This window comes from Penicillium argentinense (assembly GCF_028826775.1).
Source record: "Penicillium argentinense strain IBT 30761 chromosome Unknown utg000003l_segment0_segment0, whole genome shotgun sequence".
NCBI classification, from domain to species: domain Eukaryota; kingdom Fungi; phylum Ascomycota; class Eurotiomycetes; order Eurotiales; family Aspergillaceae; genus Penicillium; species Penicillium argentinense.
In genome coordinates, this window is record NW_026622662.1 from 1047853 (window position 1) to 1066085 (window position 18233).

General features: G+C 51.0%; 9 protein-coding genes across 9 annotated transcripts; 5 read left to right on the forward strand and 4 right to left on the reverse strand.

Moving 5' to 3' along the window:
- Nucleotides 1–38: 38 nt before the first annotated feature.
- On the forward strand, nt 39–985 carry N7532_002516 (post-initiation translation factor DPC29; the record flags this gene model as incomplete). The annotated part of the gene is made up of 2 exons (XM_056615010.1): nt 39–297; nt 360–985. 2 exons carry the CDS (start codon nt 39–41, stop codon nt 983–985), a joined length of 885 nt encoding a protein of 294 aa, XP_056477982.1.
- A 169-nt stretch (nt 986–1154) lies between these two features.
- On the reverse strand, nt 1155–3521 carry N7532_002517 (Mis6 domain protein; the record flags this gene model as incomplete). Its single annotated transcript, XM_056615011.1, has 4 exons — nt 1155–2249; nt 2314–3341; nt 3395–3445; nt 3506–3521. The coding sequence occupies 4 exons, from the start codon at nt 3519–3521 to the stop codon at nt 1155–1157; spliced, it is 2190 nt and encodes a 729-aa protein (XP_056477983.1).
- Nucleotides 3522–4095: 574 nt separating this feature from the next.
- Nucleotides 4096–6201, reverse strand: N7532_002518 (CLPTM1 family protein; the record flags this gene model as incomplete). Its single annotated transcript, XM_056615012.1, has 4 exons — nt 4096–4437; nt 4494–4979; nt 5047–6102; nt 6160–6201. The coding sequence occupies 4 exons, from the start codon at nt 6199–6201 to the stop codon at nt 4096–4098; spliced, it is 1926 nt and encodes a 641-aa protein (XP_056477984.1).
- A 442-nt stretch (nt 6202–6643) lies between these two features.
- N7532_002519 (short chain dehydrogenase/reductase family protein) lies at nt 6644–8074 on the forward strand (the record flags this gene model as incomplete). The annotated part of the gene is made up of 5 exons (XM_056615013.1): nt 6644–6918; nt 7008–7093; nt 7169–7333; nt 7382–7452; nt 7508–8074. 5 exons carry the CDS (start codon nt 6644–6646, stop codon nt 8072–8074), a joined length of 1164 nt encoding a protein of 387 aa, XP_056477985.1.
- A 309-nt stretch (nt 8075–8383) lies between these two features.
- On the reverse strand, nt 8384–10580 carry N7532_002520 (uncharacterized protein; the record flags this gene model as incomplete). The annotated part of the gene is made up of 4 exons (XM_056615014.1): nt 8384–9667; nt 9727–10206; nt 10281–10473; nt 10531–10580. 4 exons carry the CDS (start codon nt 10578–10580, stop codon nt 8384–8386), a joined length of 2007 nt encoding a protein of 668 aa, XP_056477986.1.
- A 344-nt stretch (nt 10581–10924) lies between these two features.
- Nucleotides 10925–11581, forward strand: N7532_002521 (SNAP receptor SEC22; the record flags this gene model as incomplete). Its single annotated transcript, XM_056615015.1, has 3 exons — nt 10925–10970; nt 11066–11457; nt 11519–11581. The coding sequence occupies 3 exons, from the start codon at nt 10925–10927 to the stop codon at nt 11579–11581; spliced, it is 501 nt and encodes a 166-aa protein (XP_056477987.1).
- A 157-nt stretch (nt 11582–11738) lies between these two features.
- Nucleotides 11739–12922, reverse strand: N7532_002522 (Elongator subunit IKI1; the record flags this gene model as incomplete). The annotated part of the gene is made up of 3 exons (XM_056615016.1): nt 11739–12466; nt 12526–12682; nt 12764–12922. The coding sequence occupies 3 exons, from the start codon at nt 12920–12922 to the stop codon at nt 11739–11741; spliced, it is 1044 nt and encodes a 347-aa protein (XP_056477988.1).
- A 2771-nt stretch (nt 12923–15693) lies between these two features.
- On the forward strand, nt 15694–16335 carry N7532_002523 (SNUT3/LISCH7 family protein; the record flags this gene model as incomplete). Its single annotated transcript, XM_056615017.1, has 3 exons — nt 15694–15894; nt 15966–16025; nt 16060–16335. 3 exons carry the CDS (start codon nt 15694–15696, stop codon nt 16333–16335), a joined length of 537 nt encoding a protein of 178 aa, XP_056477989.1.
- Nucleotides 16336–16762: 427 nt separating this feature from the next.
- On the forward strand, nt 16763–18062 carry N7532_002524 (FAD-dependent oxidoreductase; the record flags this gene model as incomplete). The annotated part of the gene is made up of 2 exons (XM_056615018.1): nt 16763–16802; nt 16882–18062. 2 exons carry the CDS (start codon nt 16763–16765, stop codon nt 18060–18062), a joined length of 1221 nt encoding a protein of 406 aa, XP_056477990.1.
- Between the last annotated feature and the right edge of the window lie 171 nt (nt 18063–18233).

Genomic DNA, 18233 nt, shown 5'->3' on the forward strand with positions numbered 1-18233 from the left:
CACCGTCCGCGGAGATCGGATAAATGTCGGCCCGCGGAATGTATACACTCCGCTCGCAGGCGCAACTCTTCGCCGCAGAGAAAAAAAAAAGAGGTATGGCGCTCCAGCTGGGCAGGCTTCTGCGACCACCCTCCGGGGTTGCTGGTTGCAATACTTCTCGGGGCTTTATGACTACATCTGGACTTATGTCTGGGCACAACAAATGGTCCACCATCAAGCACGATAAGGCTAAAAATGACAAGGCCAAGAGCAAAGAGCGACAGATGGTGAGCAAGGAGATCAGCAGCGCTACACAATGTACGCACTCTCGGCAGCTTTATATGACGTTTTGATACTAACGACCACTTTTTTGTCGATAGTATGGGGCGCCGATCCAAAGTACAACCCCCGTCTAACCCTCGCCCTCTCGAATGCGAAACGAGCCTCCATCCCCAAGACCATCATCGAAGCAGCCATTGCGCGGGGACAAGGGCTCAGCGTGACAGGACAAGCGCTGGAATATCTGACAATTGAAGCCATGCTACCGGGCTCCGTAGCTGCCGTCGTGGAATGTCAAACGGACCAGAAGGCACGAGTGCTACAGGACGTACGATACTTGATCAAGAATGGAGGTGGGACAGTGACGCCCACGACATTCTTATTCGAAAAGAAAGGGAGAGTGGCGATGGAGAAGAAGGATGGCTTGAACGCCGACGATTATCTGGATCAGGCCATTGAAGCCGGCGCAACGGATATAATTACGGATGATAGAGGCCGCCTGGTCATCTTCACTGATCCATCAGAGACGAAAAGCGTCGGCGAGGCTTTCACCAAGCTTTCTGGACTCACCATCGAGGAATTGGAGATCTTCTGGGACCCGAATCAGGACACGCTGGTTGAAGTGCAGGATGCGGAACAGATTAAAGGTCTTGAGGATTTATTGAGTTCCCTGCGCGAAGACCCCAGCGTTCAAGATATCTATTTGAACTCGACCGAGAAATTCTGAGGCTCTTTCTGTGTCCTTCCTTTGCAATATACAGACAACAGTGTATTATAAGTGTATATATACCAGGCATTCAGGGCGTTTTGGAGGAACAAACGAGTTCACATAGACTCGAGCAATTTAACAGGAAAGATCATGTTCATTCATTTATATCATCCAAACCTATCTTCGATTACTCCTTCCGCAAAGCCTTCATCGTACTTCTCATAAGATTAGCCGTACCCCGGCTCCCAATAGCATCCAACCAATCCAGCATATGTACGCGGTACTCCTGCCAAGAAATCTTCGCACCACCATCTCTCTCAAGCGCCTGCAACGCCTTCTGAGTAACTGGCTTCTGCATCCTAGGACGGTCCTCCGGAATCTGCTGTTCCTCTTCCAAATCCGCAAAACAAGCCGCAGAAAGATTACAGAACGCAGCATGATGACTAAGAGAAAATATCGAAGCAAGAGTGACATTGAAAGCGCTCTTACTATCATAATGTCTCGCAGCCTCATTGACACTACGCACATAGTTTGTGAGAGCGGTGGTGGTCGCTGCGGGAATCAGACAGCCCAACGCATTGGGATCTTCTGAGTTGAGAGCGCGGTTCCGCCAGATGAGGTTGCACATGTCCATCACGTAGCCGTTGAATTGGCCGACTAGATTGGTATCGTAGAGTGGTTCGGTCGTATTTGGTGATTTTAGCGTTTGAGAGGTGAGTGAGGCCTCGAAGGAGGATTTGTAGCCGGCTAGGATGGAGTTGAGCGTGGAGATGACGGAGATGCTCTGTGTAAATGCGATGGTGTAGACTGTTGCGGCTCGCGGGACCGTAAGTCGGATTTTGGCATTTTGAGGTGCGTGGGAGAAGAGATCTGCCATGGACTTGTAGAATCGAAGAACGGGCAAAGTGGTCGAGTTGACAGCGTCCTGCTCGTCCTCGTCGGTGGATGCGAATTCTTCAATTGACGAGGCGAGTAGTTCTGCGTGTGTGACGATTTTGCTCAGAGGAGCGGATTCTTCGGTCGGAACAGTAGATTTCTGGGTTCGAAGCTTGACGCCCCATTCGGATATCAGAGCTGAATAGAAGTCGAGCAGGTCGGTTCGAGAAGCGAGGGTTTCGTCCAGCAGGCTGGATTCCAATGTCGACAAGATACTCCTCTGGAGAGACTCGAAGGGCTCTATCGGCAGGTATTGAAGTAGTCGCAGAATCTCTTCTCTGTTGTCTCGGCCATTCCATACGTGGACGTAGGCCTCTAGAAAAGAGCGAACTGAGGGCAGAAGTTGCTGGATCGCATTAGTTATCTCGTTCACAATATGATTACATGACTGGTTCAAAGCAGTCACTTACCTTGGTAAAGGAGGCGTAAGCCTCAACTAAGCTGAGAACATATGATAATGCGTCTGGTTCATCACCGTCATCACCATTGCGGATCTGCTCCAACTTATCCTCCAAGAAACTCCTCAGCCACTCATCAAGACGATGATTCGCTGCTTCAGACTGGACCAGATGAAGGTACTTCTGTGCCATCGCATCCCCCAGCGTCGAGATAATCTGATTCGGTAGCTCCATTCGATCAAGATTGTCGACAAAATGATCAATGTCCCGGATCTCTTCCAAGGACGTCTGTTTACTCGACACTCGCGAGGTCTGCAGCACCGGAATAATCACCTCAAGTCTGCTCCGTTTCACCGCACCTCGATGAACAACCTGATATTTCGACTGCTGACTCGCCTGCGCCCTCTCCTCATTCTGATCCTGCAAGGCCTTCGCATGACTCGACCATTCAAGATCAGGATGCTTGAAGAAAAGCCCAGCTCTCCTCGACCCACCATCACCAACGATGATCTCGGGATAGTAGTTCTTGAAAATCCTCAAGAGACAAACAAGCTCTTTATCCTCGCCACCAGCATTCTGAATAAACTCCATCAGAGTCTGGATCCGAAACGGCTTGACGTGTTTCCGACGCGTTATAAGCGACAGCAAATGACAAAGCGGTTTCCGAAGACTGATCATATCCAGATGATTAAATAGAACCGCATAAAGCTTTCCCAGATGCGATTTATCTTCCAGCAGGTCGTATGCTAGGATCAGCCAGCGCACAAGCAGTGCCTGTGTCGCGGGTGTTGGCTTGGTCTTGTTGGGCCCGAGACAGCAAACCACCTGCGTGATATGCTTCGACAGGATACCCTCTTGGGGGTAGAGGTTCTTGATCAGAGATGTGACTGTTCCCTGGTCGAGATTGTTTTTTGCGGTCAGCACCTTCAGCAGACGGCCCAGCGCGGCTTGTGGTATGCCGTTCTCGTACGCGTCCGAGGTAATGATTCTGGCCAGTTCGCTGGCATCAGTGTACCTCTGCTTGACTGGCACATAGGCGACTGTCCTGTTCATTAGCCTGTGCCTTTCATGGTGTAATGATTGCGATTCATACCGGCTTCCAGGTGCTCCAGGGCATCGAGCAAGGTGCCTGATTCTTGGCCGCCTGCGAGCAAGTTAGTTTTTCATCAAGTGGTGTAATTTGTGGACGATTATTATTACTTACCTTCGTTCGTATCCATCTTGTAAGTGCAGATTCGCGGACTCCCTGCAACTGTGGTTTCTTCTCGGCTTTAGATGCGCGGGACAATCTGCATGCCCGTCCGGCGCGTCAACGCGTAATGGTCGAGCGCGCCTCTCCTCTTCAGTCGCGAGGCCGAGGACGTCTAGATGAAGATTAAGTATTGCGCTTTACTAATTCGAGGTAGGGCAGCGTTCGAATAATCGAGGAACGCGGGTTCTGTTGCGTTCGCATAGAGCAGCGAACGCGCGTCCGTTGGAGAAGTCGGCTTAAACCGAATCGGGCGATGCCGCGATCAACAACAATCCCGTCCGCAACGCAAAACTATGCGATGAGCAGAACTACGAATACCACTTATCATACACTATTCTAGGGTATACGGATAGAATGAATCAATTTTGACAATTTATTCAATGCTCTAAATCGATGATGCAATTTCATCGAATTTTTGAATTAAGTAACAATCTCAGGCACAGGGTTGATGCTGGTACTTGCGGGCCCCAATAAACCAGTGGCGAATATTGATACGGGCTCAAAGATCGGCTGCATCAAGACTGACTTTGACGGGGAAACGTTCACTTTCTCTTGCGAGTCGACTGCTTGGAGTTGCTAGCCTTGGAAGAGGTCTGGGTGGCCACCTCCTCCTTCGGCGCCTGCTTCACCTTCTTCTCGGAGTCTTCGGCGGGGGCACTCCCATCCTCTTCATCACTGTCACCACCCTGGCCGAACTCATTGACACGCTTGAAGTCGGTCTTGTATTTCCAGCTCTGGTACAGCCAGACGAAGAAGATCACGTCATCGCGGAGAGTGGCCAGACGGTGCAGCCACGGCATCTTGACGGTGAAAGCGAATAGGTCATCGATGAAGGTGTTTAGGAACTTGTACGCCATGGCCTTGCCGGGCATGTGGGCAACGGACTAGAACAAAAAGTCAGTACGCATGTTGGCTAGGTTTTGATCAATTTGAAACGCACCTTCAGACGGTAGTTGATGTAAAGGCTGGGAACCATCATCAAGAATCCGTAGGCGTAGACACTGCCAACGAGAGTCTCGATGATGTAAGAGTACCAGGACTTATGGGTGTTATACATCAGACTGTAACCGGCGTAGGCGAGAAGCAGAGGCACCGCGATGATGTAGAGGTAGCGGAACGCAATCTCATCATACTCCTTGGTGCGCTCCTCAGTCTCCGAGAGCTTGTGCTTGTCTTCAAAGACAATGACGAACGGCAGGAAGGAGAAGAAAGAGGTTGGAGACGGGGGACGCAGGCGAACGTCGACGGTCTTGGTGATTTTCCATGCTTCCAAGACAATACCAAATCCTTGACTGGCAAGAATCATCCATGAAGTGTTGTCACTGTTGTCCATCAGGTAAAGGAAGATAACTGCTTGCATAAACACGTTTGCCAGGATGGTGCGGACTGATGTGCCCACGTTATCCTTCTTCTTGCGCCAGTGAGACTATAAGAGAGGACTGTGTTAGAGCTTCAGTGATACAAAAATAGACTAACCTAGCTGGGGTACTTACGATATCGTTCTTGAAGGCAAGAGTCTCGAAAATCATGTGCAGAATAGTCACGACTCCAGTGGTACCCAGAAGATAGATGTTGGTGTCGAGAAGAATCTGCTTGACCATTTCCCACTCAGTTCCATCACCACCACCGGGAACAGGACCACCGTAGGCGGCCTGGCGGGCACTCTGCTTCGAGCCCTCGTCAACATTCGTGAGGAGGGTGAACTTCCAGTTGGCCAAGTTGTTCAGGGTGATGTGAAGCGGCACGGTGTCAACAGTGGAATTGAGTTCTGTCATATGGCTCTTCAACTGCCAGAAGGTGTTGAGGAAGAGAGTAGGGTAGTACCAGCCATTCTTGCCAGAGATATCGCGGGCTCCGGTGCGTTCCAACTGCAGATACTGGCGAGCGGGCGGCGGGATCTGAGCGAACCGCTGAGTGCCAGAGTCGGGAATCACAGACACAGTGAAGTTAGGGTGATAGTAAGAAACCGTGGAGACCTGCGGGGTATTGTCCTCTTCCTCTTCTTCCTCTCCCTCGGGGGAGGCCAGAAGGTTCTTGAGCTTCTTGGCCTTCTTCTTGGGAAGGTACTGGTTGAGCGGGCGAATAAAGTGGAGAGCGTTGTCGGTGGTATAATCCTTGGCAGCAGGGTCGATCTGGAAACCAGTGCGGGCCACAAAGAAGTGTGCCCAGAGAGTTCCATTCTGCTGCACCTGCTTCGGGACCTTGATGGTCGTATCGATTTCCCGGGTATCACTGTAGTTGCCGATGGTGAAGTTCTTCTCCTGCATCACCAGCAGGTTCTCAGACGACTTGATCGGCGGCGCAATCATCGAGGGCGTCACATAGATACTGATATCGAGGGCGCTATCGGTGGGCCAGATGGGGGCAATGAGCTCTGGCATCGCGCTCGGGTCGACGACTTCGCTGGGGTGAGGACGATCCACGAATGCGGGAATACCGCCAGGCTGAGCGCCGGACGTCGCATTCTGTTTGTTGCCGAAGAATTGGTTGATGCCAAATTGGACGAGGAGAAAAATTCCGAGACCCTGAAGGGCACCCTTGAGGCCGGACTAGATGATTGTCAGTAAATCTGCGCAGTCCCCCAACCGGAGCTGACAAATACGTACGTTGGACTCGGACTCCTGTCTTCGTGGACGTTGTTCGGACATGATGTGAGAAGACGGGGGGAGAAAAGAAGAGAAAGAGGCCAGCGCGGCGAGAAGGTGGTTAGCTTGCTGAAGCTAAGGGACCGTTGGGTGGGGCTTGGCATTCCGCCTGTTCTTTCATCCCAAGCGGGCAGATGCCGAAGTAAAAAATTTATTTGCATATTTCGACTCTCATATTTGCTATTTCAATCAGTCTAATTTTTTTTTCTATCTATTTTGCTGCATGTTCCAGTTTGATCTCGCCGTGCATTGCGGAATTATTGCGAATCGCGCCATTTGGGCCGGCAAAGCGGTAGTGCATCGGCTCCACTCGATACTCCGCAGTTCTCCGGACAAGCTCGTCTTCCGCAACACTCTGCACGCCCACCGCCGTCGCCCTCCTCTCTTCTGACAGTCATTCGACAGTCGCGCAAATGGGCGTGCTTGTGCGCCGGCGCTGACCCCCATGGACCCCCACCTCTCCCCCGAATCGCGCGCCCAGTTCCCTTCGCATAACGAACCGCGAGTATGGCTGATCACCGCGGGGGACTCGCCCATTGGCATCTCGGTCGCGCGGCAGGTCCTGGCGCATGGCGATTATGTGCTCCTGGGACTGGCGCATTCGGTTCTGGAACGTGATGAGCGCCGCAGAAATGGATTTGACGCTTTTCTTGCCGAAGTGGAGGAGCACCGCGACGAGGGATGGAAGCAGCGTATGAAGGCGGTGCCGTTGGATATCAGGTGCGAATACTGACCTCCCTGGAGTATACACAAGAGTGCTGTATGAAGCTATAATTTCGCTGGGTCTGGTGTGCTAACCTTGCGCGAAGAATGATGGGCGAGTGCCAGGCAGTCGTTGCTGAAGCAGTCGCGGCATTCGGACGAGTAGATATCCTCCTCTGCTGTACCAGTCAGGGTATGAACTATGAACCCTGATATGCATTCTCAAATATTCTTATACGAACAAGCACTCACACAATGTCGTATTTAGCTTTAATCGGTACCGTCGAAGAGCTGTCCGCCTCACAACAAACGTTGAACCTCGTCCGAGACCAATTCGAAGTCAATTACTTCGGACCCCTCAATATTATCAAAGCTGCGCTCCCACACATGCGCAGAGAACATACAGGACACATCATGATTCTGTCAGGAATCAGTATGACCATCTCGCCTCCAAAATAAATCAACATCTAACAAGTTACAGCGGCGCATATCGGTACCCCAGGTCTAGGAATGTACTGCGCAGCAGGCTGGGCACTTGAAGGATTCTGCGACGTGAGCAAAACACCTGACATAATCGACAATTACAATCAAAGCTAATCCAACCCAGAGCCTCGCCTACGAAATCGCCCCCTTCAACATAAAACTCACAATCTTCCAATGCAGCATCGAAATCGGCATCCTCACAAACCTTGTCACAAGCGTCCCCCCAATCTTCCCCGCCTACTCCCCAGCAAACAACCACGCCCCTCTTTTCCGGGGCATCCTAAACCACCTCGTTCCCCGACTCCCCGACGCCCCCTCCGAAGGCGTAACCACAAACCCCAATACAACGTCAGGCAGTCGGTCCAGCGAGCAAGACAACCCACGCGTCAGCTCGATCGAAAACGGACCATTCTCCAGCTCGGAGATAGTCTCCATGCACCCGCCTCTCAGCTCCGCACATCTGGAAGTTCTGGTTTCCGAGACTGTGTATGCTATTACTTCCATTGGAGGCCATGAGAATCCTCCGTCCAGGCATATTGTCGGTCAAGAGGGTGTTGCGAGTGTGAAGGAGAAACTGAAGACTGTTAGTGAGGAGTTGGAGGATTTTGTTCAAGCTAGCTTTGCGGTGGATGTTGCTGCTGATTCGGATCCGACGCCGCCTGCTATGGGGTCTTTTAGTGGGCCTTTTTGATACACAACGGTATTAGGAGTTTGCAAAAATAACTATCAGTTTATAGACTATCAGATCGTCTTGGTCTGCGAGGTTTACAATAGTATTGTAACAGTGAGGTACCGAGATGCTAGAACATGTTCCATTCGATAAGCTAATGCTCCCGCCAGCAGGAATAAGCCTGGGTTTAGACCGAATAAAAATGGCTATTGTGCCTGTTTGAAATTTTGAAGATTCCTGTGCACAGATGATTCCGGAACCAAAGTATGCAATACTGTTCAGATTGGTGTTGAAAAAGAAAAAAAAAATCACATGGAAATGAACGAGGCATCACTGGTGCTTGAGGTACCACTGATGTCGAACATCCCAGAGACTCCCTATGTCCTGGTTGTTTCGATAACAGCGGATCTCCTTCCACGCATTATTCGAGAAACGCGCACCTTCGGGTCGTCGTCCGTCCATGTCCACGATACATTTGGCGAAATTGGCTGTAGATGTGATGCCGTGGACGATTGTTTCGAGGGCCTGCTCGGCGTCCGCGGGCTTGGAGGGCTCTGCGGGCTTCTCCTCTGCAGGCTGCTCGGTTCCGTTGTCCATGTCCTCAGGCGGAGGTGTAAGCGGCGACATTGTGCGAGTGGAAAGTGGAAAAGACACGGGTCTGATATGATCCGTATCCTTGAGTCCGGTTTCATTTGCATCTTCATTTTCTGTCGCTGAGACGATATTGCCATTCTCAGGATTTTCAGCCCCATTGCTTTGAGCTGATGGCTCTGTGATCGCCTTTCCCTTTCCGTCCTCGGTAGTGGGCACAATTCGAGTCTGTACAGTATTTTCTTCCTGCGTGGTGGCTGCATCCTCCGCTTGCATTTTCTTGAGTGGTGCCGAGGGAGGCAGGTTGTAAATTCCCACTGATACGCTTGAGCTTGCGGGCGTGCTAGACGCAGTATAGGTGGCGTCCTGTTTGATAGCTTCCTGCTTGAAAGTCTCCTGCTTGGTATCTTCCTGCTCGGTTGGTGCTGGCTCCTTGATCAGGTACTTGAGAGGTCTACCGGCCCTTCGCTTCGCTGGAGGTTCTGGCACAGGCTGAGGGGCTGGGCGCTTGAGTCCATTGTTGGCCTGGCTACTTTCCCCTTTCGTGCTAGGAGGTTGTCTCACTATGGGAGCCTCAACCGACGAATAGGAATCGTAGTGTGCACCGGGCGTGTTTTCAGGGCCGTTTTGGTCTTTGACCGTGGTTTCCTGGGGCGACGGCTTTGTCTCCACGGTGTCAGGCACATCGTTTGCGGGAGCTTCTAATTTCTGGGGGTCCTCTTGGGCGCCATTTGCCGTTCCCGCGCAAGGCTCTGCGGGAATCTCTGTGGATATCTTCTCGCAAGGATCTGTGGTGTTAGGATCTGTTTTAATGTCGCTTTCCGGATCATGCTTCTTCGTGTCTGTTGATTCCTTTTTCATGCCTGTTGACGCCTTTTGCGAATCTGATGTGGTGATATCCGCTTTTGTTCCGTTTTCGACGATTGTCTTGGGCTCTTCCTGTAATTGAGAAGGAACAGAGAGGAAAGTTCGTGTCCCAGTCGGAACCACAAACGACAACTTCAAGCCTTTGATGTCGTGGATCTGTAATTGCACCGTTAGTTCACGCGCTCATTAAAATGGAAAAATGTGTTACAAATTACCCTGGCTTCCTTGTCAATACAGAAACGATCCTCCCCCTTGCCAAAAACAAAGCGATATCTCCAGACATCGCCGATTCTGACAACACCATCCTGGATAAGTTGGCTGAGTTTAACCTTTGCGCTTTCACCAGCAATAAGACTCATATCCATTTTCTGCTTTTGTCCCCAATATTCCTCGAATTCCTGCTCCTTAAAGGTATCGAAATCGCCATTCGCCCGCTGTTTACGAGCTTCTTCCGCTTGACGCAGCCACTCAGGATTGAAATGGCCATTAGCGAGGTCATCTTGGAATTGGCGAACACCATCGCGCCAGTTCATCGAGTAGCGCAGGAACTCTTGCGGAGGAGGCGGGATCTTCGCGTCCGGGTCGTCCTGTACAATCTCTGCCTCGGGGTGGACATCGTCGGGGAGTAAGGCGAGAATCTCGCGCTTCTCGCTTTCATCCAAGCAATTCCAAGCATCTGAGTCGGCAAACAAGCTCTAGAAAAATTTCCAAAGAAATCGCAATTAGTTCTTGCACTTACCTTTGAGATTTTGGGTCAGACAACACCTACCACCAGGTTTGCGTCCACCAGCTCCGATTTCGTGTCGGTCAACAGCCGTTCCTCGCTCCACTTCCCCCGGGGTGCAGCCTTTCTGGGGCTTGGTTTCGCATGGCTGGACGCCGCGACGGGTTCTTCAAGATTCATCGCCTGCTCGGGTTGGTCGCCTACATCGGCATCACGGTTTGGGCGATTACTGGCCCGCCTGGAGTGTAACGCGGATAGTTAGTTCAGTTCAACACGCAAGATCGCCGGAGCTTACCCCAACGTGCCGCCCGTTTTGCCGCCCACGACCGCCTTCTCCCTGGCCATTCTGCCGCGGCCGATTACACCAAAACACGCTTGCGGCCGGGGCTTTCCTTCTAGTTCAGACCACCTGTTGCCAGAATGGTGAAATCAACGCAGATTGCAAGGCTGGATGGTGAGTAGTTCGTGAATGAGTCGACGACTTGGTGAGGTTCGAATTCCAGGCTGACGTGAATCGCAACTAGGCCTTATGTTAGCTGCTTCCGTCGATGATGAACAGGTGAGCGAGGACAGTGCTGATAGTGCAGAGCATCTTGAAGCTTACCCAGTGCCTTTTTTACTCCAGGCTGAATCCGAGCTGTCGGAGATCAAGTCGCAATGCAAGATGATCTTCCGTCGACTGAACCGTAATGCTGCTCCGCAAGCTAGTATCGAGTCGGGACAGTACAACCTTCAGTAAGTGTGCACATGTGGGAGAGGAAGGTGGATGAGGGAAGTTTAATTGGGGAAGAAGAGAAATTGACGGTTTATCTGTAGCTACCTTATCCAAGACGAGATCTGCTTCCTTTGCGTCTGTGACCGGTCCTACCCCCGCAAACTCGCTTTCACCTATCTGGCCGATCTGGCGTCCGAATTCACAACCACCTACTCCCAGCAACAATACCTCTCGCCCACCCTCCGTCCATACGCATTCGTTGAATTCGACACCTTCATTCAGCGCACGAAGAAACTCTACCAAGACAGCCGCGCCTCCCAGAACTTGGACAAGTTAAACGACGAACTGCGCGATGTCACCAAGGTCATGACAAAGAACATCGAGGATCTCTTGTACCGTGGAGACAGTCTCGAGCGCATGGGCGAGCTTTCCGGTCGTCTCCGTGAGGACAGCAAGAAATACCGCAAGGCAGCCGTCCGCATAAACTGGGAATTGCTTGTGAAGCAGGTAAGTCGGTCCAATTGCATCATCCCCCGCCTGTGACAAATGCGCTAACAAATTCCTGCAGTACGGGCCTTTCGCCGGCGTTGGGTTCGTGGTTTTATTGTTGCTCTGGTGGCGATTCTTCTAATTCACAGCACTTTCCCCGTAGCCTCAATGGCTGCGTTTCCCGATTCCCCCATCACAATTGTATGAATGTATGTAGCTAGACGAATCGAATGTTACCTCCGGGTGAGGCCATGTTCAATACAGTCGTGGCATTTCGTAGGTACTCATAATTAACATATCTATATCTCATCCTCCTCTTCATCGAAATCATCTTCCTCTCCCATATCGTAGAGAATCCGTCCACCTTCACCCGGTCCGTCCCCATTCTGCGCATCAAAGTAAGGCAACACCACGCCCTCGCGCTCTCGCCTTTGCCGATCCGTCAGCCCCAACTCGAAAGTCGACTTCGGCTCCTCATCACCAGCACCCGTATCCGGCTCCATGGGAGGATTGTACAGGATATTGTCGTCGAGGAGGGTAACAACCTCCTTCACATGCTGCGGCGAATAACGCGACGCAGGCGGAAGAAGATACCATTCCAGCACTCCACGCCCGCTCTTCCGACGATGCTCCAACTCCAAAACAATGCCCTCCGCAGCACCAGTTCCGGCTAGTCGATCAAGACGTCCGAGAATGACACCGTCTTGCTCTTCGTCCAAGCCAAAGACTGGCGCGACGAGACTGCGGTCCCGTGCGGCCTTGTGCGCGAGGATGTGCGAGAATGAGTGCAGAGTGATAATGCTGGTGGCGAGGTAAGTGAGTATAGAGAGCGAGGATGGCGTGTAAGGATTCTGATGCGGGAGACCTGGCACGTCTGAGTGATATGTTACCACGAGCGAGGCGTCGGCTTTAGCCGTGGGGTCTTTGGGAGTGATGAATGAGCCCAGGAATGCAGCTAGTTGGAAGTTTGGGTCTAGCTTTCGAGAGCTCAGGAGGGGATTTATCGCATCGATCAGGATGAGACGGCCTAGTAGGCAGTTAGAAAGTGCACATCCAGTTGTAACAGATACTTGGGCCATGACTCACGTTGCGGTGGACCGGTTGTAGTAGCAGGCTTATGGCATTCAGCCACTTCCCTCATGATATCTGTAGGACTCTTGCAGCGAGTCGAAATGAACGCATCGACGCCATCTGGCTTGCGGAGCGTTTCAAATGAAATGAGAGTAACATGGACTTTTGAAAGCTAATTTAGTATTAGTCTCGTTCCTTCACGCTCGCAAGAGCATCGCCAGGTATCAATTACATCAAAATAGGGGAAACATACCTTCGCGCGTCTAATATATTCTTTGAGGAGGGGTGTGGCCGGTTGCTCCAAAGAGTCCAGCAGCAGGGTAAATGGCGACGCGGTATCCCTCAGGCTGAGCAGCTTGGAAATGAGGAGCATATTATGCGTCCGCCGATGGGACAGGTTGACTGGGGCCATGACGCTGGAGGCTGTGATCGGAGTGGCTGGTGCAGGGAGATGCGGATGAAGTGGGGTTGATCGCGTTGCAAAAATTTCGCGGTGGCTCCAACTCTTTGAGGCTCGACGGGCCGGGCCGCGACGTGCAAACTTCGGTTAGATTTCCAATTCCATTAGTAGATTTTGCAGGTATTTCGGGGCTGCCCAGAGTATTTCTCTTTCTTTGTAGTGGCATGCCTGGAGCTCTTTTCAGTAGCAGAGAGAAAGCTGTGTGAGTGACGTCATTACAGATATAATCGTAGGCGCAACCATCATAAGAACACAGATAATTTGAAGGCCTATTTCCATGGTCCAAATGTTCCTCGACAATCATTTATTTACATGTTAGCTAGGCCTAATCACCTGTTGTCAGTGTGTTCTGTATAGCATGGGTGTGGCTCCCTCGCGCATGGCGGGGTATGGACCTCGTCCCCCGAAGCTGGACTTGACGTTATACTTAGACCAAAATTTGGCAGCGACTACATTTACATCACATTGAAGAAATTTGGGAGCTTCGCCTGTTCCAGGTGCGACAGGCTCTGATTTCTGTGCCTACAAAAGAGAGTACCATATTAAGTCAGTATGGGTTTTACGTACTGTACTAGTAGTCAACAAATCTGCAATCGCAAACCTCAATTGCAGGCAGCTTGAGCCATGGCACAGTGGGCAGAAAATGGCTAAACGAAGTGGTGGTCATATAATGAAAGTTGTGGTTTATGTTCTTTAACAATGGGATAGTGCAGTGGTTAAGCTCACCGAATTCCTTCGGGTGCCCAGGTTCGAATCCTGGCTCCGACGTTGGTCGGAGTGGCGCAGTGGTTACCGCGTTCGGCTGCTATTTCCCAGCTTTCCATTGTTTTTATTTTTATTTTTGCATTTTTCTTCTCTTGAATTTTCTTTCCCTTGTTTCTTTACCATTCGATTTAAAAGATATGAGGAGCATTTGTGATGACTTGGGGACCTTTTACTGGCTCTATCAGGTACCCTCCTCTAGCATGCATACAATTGTATAATCAATTCGAATCATTTAATATTACGGAGCGAAGCGAAGCACTTTACGGCAGCAACCCGGGTCTTATATGGCATGGCAGACAGTTATGGCCGCTGATTTGTCGGAAATTGCCCCGCTATTTACAAATTGACTACTCACTCGCAACCAATTCAATTGGCTGTTCTGGGAAAGCTTGGCAATTTCTTTGCCGGTCGCCGCATACCGCTTATTACTCCTTAAGCGATTCTACCCAGGCTACTCAGTTTAGTCTCAGAAGCGCTATGGTGTTCTCGAGAAAACAGTGGAGATTGAAAAATCTGAAGTGCAAGAAATGATTCGAATGGTATCTCCATTCTTTATGTCGAAATACAGGCATTTATTAACAACTGCTAGCGGTAGACAATTACGATATCGCTTTTCTAATTATGGGTATCCTTGCTTCTTCGGAACTTGGATGAGCGAACGATCCATTACTAATTTCGGGAGGAATCATGGCGCCCCCGGGGCCCCGGGGGCTTTTCCAGGATGATCATGCATGAAGCATTATGAGATCCACCGGGAATATAAGAAGCCAGTCAAATGTCCGGGAACTAGAAATCAAATGGGGGCAAAATTGCAATACGAGGGCATCGTATGCACCCCCATGATCCACGAGATCACGCCTTGGCGCCTTACCTTGGCTGTTGTGATCATTTCATCTTTTCCGAATGGGTACATGGACGCCTATTCCTCGATTTTATCGAATTGGGATATCTAACCAGCTTTAAATTCTTTAGTCGCATTAATTTTCCAGGTGTTAAGATTATCGTTATCATGATACCAGGTGAAGCAGATATTGTCAGATATAATATTAAATTTCTTGGTGATTGTGATGTTCTGGACTAAGATTTTTCTTGGGGAATGGCGCAATGCCTATCAGAAATGCTTGTTCATGGAATTGCGCGTTGTGATTGGCTTCGCAATGTCCTCCCCTCGTGTTGGGATTCGATCATCCTGCGCGCGGTTTACCCAATGGTTTTATAAGCTTTGTAGTCCAACACGGACTAGCGCCACTTTGTATAGAGCATGGCTACTGGCTGCTTGTATGAGTGAATGAAAAGTGAAGTGATTCAAATTACCTTTATTTAGATACATTTGTCGTTCATAGGTGCTTTTAAGGGATTGTAGCTTGAGGTCTGGTATCCTGTTAATCATGCCTGGTATGCATTGTGATGGTTTCATGTGCGGCGGCAGAATATTCCAGTTTGAGCAAAATATATATCGTTCGAGTACGCTCATGAAGAATGTAGTGTGGTACATGTTTGTTAATGAGAATTCTCATTGAATCTTCACTTGTGATATTAATAGCAAGCTGACATTGTAGTTGATTCTAAGCTGAAATAAAGCAATCATGGGTAAGCGATATCTAATTATATGATTAATGAAGGGCACCGGGCCATCAGGCACCGATACCAGAACTGCGCAAATGGTGTACCCCCGTAACCGTAATAAACTTCTCAATTGCGACAGTTCACACCCTCTCCGACTTTCACTTCCCCTCATCCTCCGCAACCCCAAATCTCTCACCTGTTACCCTCACCTGTCATCCCCGCTCGAGTAACCAGCGAAATCCCATTGCTCAAACCAACACCCAGAACCACTGCGGCTCACGAGACAACTCGTTTGTCTCGTACCAACATGGCCGAACCACCGGCAAAACGCGCTCGCCGCACTGACAGCAGCATGATGTGGGACAAGGAAGATGAGAGAATTCGATCGCCCGATGCAGCTCCATCCCGCGACCGCAGACGGTCACCACCTCCCCGAAACGACCGACGCGACGGTGCCCGAGACAATCGCCGATTTCGCTCACGCTCCCGAGAGCGCTATGACAGACGGCGAGACCGCAGCCGATCTGGAGATCGTCGTGGGTACAGGGATCGCAAGAGAAGTGTCAGCCGGGACCGTGGCTCTGACCGACGTGGTATGTTCAATCCTCTGTGAAAGACGATATATGCATCACAAGATGAAGGCTAACTGAGATCTTCTGCACAGGATATGCACACAGAGACAATCGCGGCCGCGACAGTTCCGGCACACGATCCCCCCGATACGGTAAGTAAGATCCCATTATGGACGATCTGACCAGGACGTCCTGGGGCACCAGATCAATGGGTCTGAACAAATGGACGTAAATACTGACATTATTGAAGAGGACAAGATGGACGTCGATCCAGATGCCGACGAGAACGACATGGCGGAGGAGATGCGGAGAATCCTGGGCTTCTCTGAATTTCGGTCGACCAAGAATACCAAGGTGCCCGGCAACAACATCTACGGCGTGCGCAAGGAAAAGAAGATCGAGTACCGCCAGTACATGAACCGTTCGGGTGGTTTCAATCGACCACTCAGCCCGTCACGCTGATCACGCTTATGATCTGTCTTCGATTGCGCATGATATCCGTTGATACCTGGCTAGGTTAGTAACGCCTGGTTTTATTTTCTCTTCTGTTGTTCCACCTTATCATCTCAGCATTCATACGGCGTTATATTCCCGGGTTGTTCTTCATAAAATCTTTGACGACTAAGACACTGTAATCTAATTGCCACAATACGATTCAAAGCATTCTAGACATCGTGGTGTTTCCCCAAGTACTACGTAGTCATAACTTGTTTGGTGCAGCGCATACATTGACTGGATATGCGCCGCACATGACTGGGCAGGCCCAACGGCTGTGACGTAGCTTCCCTCGACCAACGCCGGTTCTTACATTTGCTCCTCACCACCCCGAATCCCGCACACAGTGGCTTCGTTACGAACCCTCTCCTCAAAGATTGTTCCGAGGGCGAAAATGTCTGCTGCAGGTGACCGTCGCGAGATCGTCATTGTTGGTAAGACAAGCCAGCTCCCCACCTTGCGATTTCGTACCCCGCGCCGACGCGAATGCGCTGACCACATTTCCCCCTCCAGGTGGTGGCATTATCGGATGCTGCTCTGCATACTTCCTCACAAGACACCCCTCCTACGACCCAGCTCGACACAAAATCACACTACTCGAAGCCTCCGATATAGCAGGCGGGGCATCTGGAAAGGCAGGCGGACTACTTGCGCAATGGGCGTATCCGAACAACCTCGTGGACCTCAGCTTTCCGCTGCACGCCCAACTTGCAAAGGAACATGATGGGAAGAACCGATGGGGCTACCGAGAGACCAATTGCGGCCAGCTGGTTGTCCGCGGTCGTGCCATGACAAACAAGACCGAGAAGAAGGGCGACTCGGGTGAATCTTTGCAGAAGCGCAGCGCGGCCGCCATGTCGAAGCTCAAGTCGTCTGGTATTCCCAAGGATCTGGATTGGGTCGAGCCTGACCTGTTGCGTGCTTATGAGAGTATGAGTGGTCCGGGTGAGACCGCTCAGGTTCACCCATACCTCTTCACTACGTCTATGGCGAAGCTGGCCGAGGAGAAGGGCGCGGAGATTATTCTTGGACAGGTTACGGATATCGCTCGTCCTGATGGCGCAGTTGAATCAGTTATCTATACCGATAAAGCTTCGGGGGAATCGCGCACCATCTCTGCTACCGACGTGATTGTTGCTGCGGGTCCTTGGACGAGCAATGTTCTCCCCGAGGCTCCTATTGCTGCTATGCGCGCACACAGTGTTGTCATTCGGCCGACAAGGCCAGTGAGTGCCTACGCACTGTTCACGAATATCGAGATCCCCGCCAACTTCAACCCTGCTAAGAAATCTCGGCCGACGGTTGCTGCGCCGGAGATCTATGCGCGTCCTGACGATACTGTGTACGCCTGCGGTGATGGAGACAAGGTGGTTCCGCTACCGCCGACATCTGCAGAAGTCGAGGTCGACCAAGAGCGCTGTCAAGATATTGTGGATCAAGTTGGTAGTATCTCGGATGAGCTGCGTGATGGCGCGGTTGAGATTCGCCAGGCTTGCTACCTGCCCAATAGCACTGGCTTCGGAGGACCGCTGGTTGGTTTGACGAACGACAAGGGTCTGTATCTTGCATCTGGCCATACGTGCTGGGGCATCCAGAACGGACCTGGTACTGGCAAGCTGATGAGCGAGTTTGTCTTTGATGGTAAGGCCAAGAGTGCGAAGATCGGGTCATTGGATCCTCGCGACCAGCTCTGAAAAAAGACTACATTGTGAATACTCAGACCACATAGCTAGTAAATTAAAACGAATATAGCATACTGCTTTAAATTGTGCACCGGACGGAATGTATACAGTAGCCGCCGCGTAGGTGGGGAGCTCGGGCCACGTAATTGCGGAGAGAACAGCAAGCTCCGCCTTGCAACCTGC